At 46.6% G+C, this 2442-nt stretch overlaps 1 protein-coding gene across 1 annotated transcript; it reads left to right on the top strand.

Moving 5' to 3' along the window:
- The first annotated feature begins 1197 nt into the window (after nt 1–1197).
- LOC110302813 (circadian-associated transcriptional repressor-like) lies at nt 1198–2370 on the top strand. Its single transcript, XM_021173549.2, is given in 3 exon segments — nt 1198–2066; nt 2068–2261; nt 2264–2370. Coding segments are annotated over 3 exon segments (1107 nt in total). The 5' UTR covers nt 1198–1260.
- The last annotated feature ends 72 nt before the right edge of the window (nt 2371–2442 follow it).

Genomic DNA, 2442 nt, shown 5'->3' with positions numbered 1-2442 from the left:
GGCGGATTTCTGAGTTCGAGGCCAGCCTGGTCTACAAAGTGAGTTCCAGGACAGCCAGAGCTATACAGAGAAACCCTGTCTCGAAAAAACCAAAAAAAAAATAAAAATAAAAATAAATAAAAAAATCTGGATCTTCTGTTGAGAAGACACACTTTGCCAGGCAGTGGTGGTACACGCCTTTAATCCCAGCATTTGGGAGGCAGAGGTAGGCAGATTTCTGAGTTCAAGGCCAACCTGGTCTACAAGGTGAGTTCCAGGGCAGCCAGGGCTATACAGAGAAACCCTGTCTGGAAAAACCAAAAAAATCAAACAAAAAACAAGAGGGGGTAGGGGAGACTGGGAGAAGACACACCTTAAATCTGGACCATTAATTCAGATTTAATCTGGGCCAGGACTACTAGAATCATATATAAGGAGCTGGAAGAAGGAAGCTTTGGATCTTTGACTGCTAGCTCTCACCTGCTAGCAGGTCTGTTACTTCTTTCGGATTCCAGCTTATACTGAAGAGGACGTAAGACAGCCAGCCTTGAGGACTGAGTAGCTACCACAGCCAGCCAACTTGTAAGTCTTTCATCTTAATACTCTCTGTATATACCTATATATAGATCTATAAATTCTGTTGCTGTTGAGAACCCTGACTAACTCACAACAGCTTGTGAAACAGACTCAAGGTATCCAATGTCCTCCTCAGGCCTCAGCTGGTACCTGCATGTGCTTCCATCCATACCAACAGACACAATTTAAAAAAAAAAATTTTTTTTTTTTGCTAGGTATAAGGGCTGAAAACCAAAGTACCATGACTATGTCTTTTTGTAGTATGAAAGCTTTCTGACTGCCATTTTACATCCTCCGGCTTCTAAATTTTTTTTTTTTCGAAACAGGGTTTCTCTGTGTAGCCTTGGCTATTAACTCATGATGTAGACCAGGGTGGCTTTGAACTCAGAGATCCTCCTGCCTTTGCCTCGGGAAAACGTGCACCACCACCTCCTAGCTCTAAAATCTTAAATCTTTTAGAAATTCTGAGGTTGACTGACACAGTCTAACTGGGGGATGGCAAACCAAACATAAGTGATAAATAGGAATTCTTTGTTTATGTATTTACTTATTTTAGGCAGGTTCTCATTATTGTACATCAGATTCAAAGAGATCCATCTGGAAGTGAAGAAGCTGCATTCCGACCGGGGCTGAGCAGACAGACCCAGGTTCTGATCTTTGTTATTACGGGAGCTGCTCTTCAGCCCCTCTCCTGCTCTTGGACCTATGGATTCTCCATCTAGTGTTTCTTCTTATTCCTCCTCCTCCCTCTCCCCATCATTTTCTATGTCCCCTGTGAACAGTGACTTTAGCTTCCCTTCTGATAACGAGAGGGAGGGCAAGGGCACCCATGAGCTCAGGCCAGACACTGTGGGTCAGAGAGGAGGTTCCAGGCCCAGTCCAGGCCCTATCTGCTGCAGACATCAACCCAGGGTTTCTAGTAACCAACATACAGCACCTCATCTGGAACAGCAAGGATCTGAAGTCAAGAGATCAAGAGACGGTGAACTGGAGACGAGTCTGAACACCCAAGGATGTACTACAGAGGGAGATCTGCTCTTTGCTCAAAAGTGTAAAGAACTCCAAGGGTTCATACGACCCCTCACAGATCTACTGAACGGACTCAAGATGGGTCGCTTTGACAGAGGATTAAGTAGCTTCCAAAAGAGTGTGGCCATGGACCGGATCCAGCGCATAGTGGGTGTTTTACAGAAGCCTCAGATGGGAGAACGTTATCTAGGAACCTTGCTGCAGGTGGAAGGGTTGTTAAAGACTTGGTTTCCTCATATAGTTGCCCAGAAATCATCCTCAGGAAGTAGCAGGCACCAGATAAGCAAGCACTTTTCCAGTCACCACGGTGACCCGGGGGCTGCTTCTCCTGCACCTCTCCTAGAGAAGATGGGCCAAACACAGCTGGGACATTTAGTTTTGAAACCAAAGCATCCTTGGCATCTCACAGGATGGACAGCTATGAACCTCACCTGGATTCATAGCACTCCGATTTGTAACCCTCCCCTCAGTTCCCAAGGCTCCATCTGGCCACAGCCCCAGAGGCACTGGAGCCAGCATTGGTGTCATCCTTGTCCTCCAGAAAGGAGCACAGCCCTACACTCATTCTGCCCCGGGCACTCTGGTCCCACCAACTCCACTGTCTCCTGTCGTCCCTGGTGATCTGAAGAAACTGCCTGGCGAGGACCCTCGTTGCCACAGTTTGCCAGTAACACTGCCATCCTTTGTCCGCCTGTCCTGCCTACCACAGAGAGAGAGATGACTAAAGGACACCCAGAGCCACAAATGATTAGCCATCCCCCAGTTGCTCCGGATCCTCAGCCCTAACCCAGGCTCTGCTACTTTTCCCTGATTCCCAATTTGTATAAATGTATGTTTTGTGGTTTTTTTTTTTTTTTT

This window comes from Mus caroli, chromosome 10 (genome assembly GCF_900094665.2).
Source record: "Mus caroli chromosome 10, CAROLI_EIJ_v1.1, whole genome shotgun sequence".
In the NCBI taxonomy this organism is placed as follows: Eukaryota; Metazoa; Chordata; class Mammalia; order Rodentia; family Muridae; genus Mus; species Mus caroli.
This window is presented reverse-complemented; position numbering and strand designations above follow the sequence as displayed.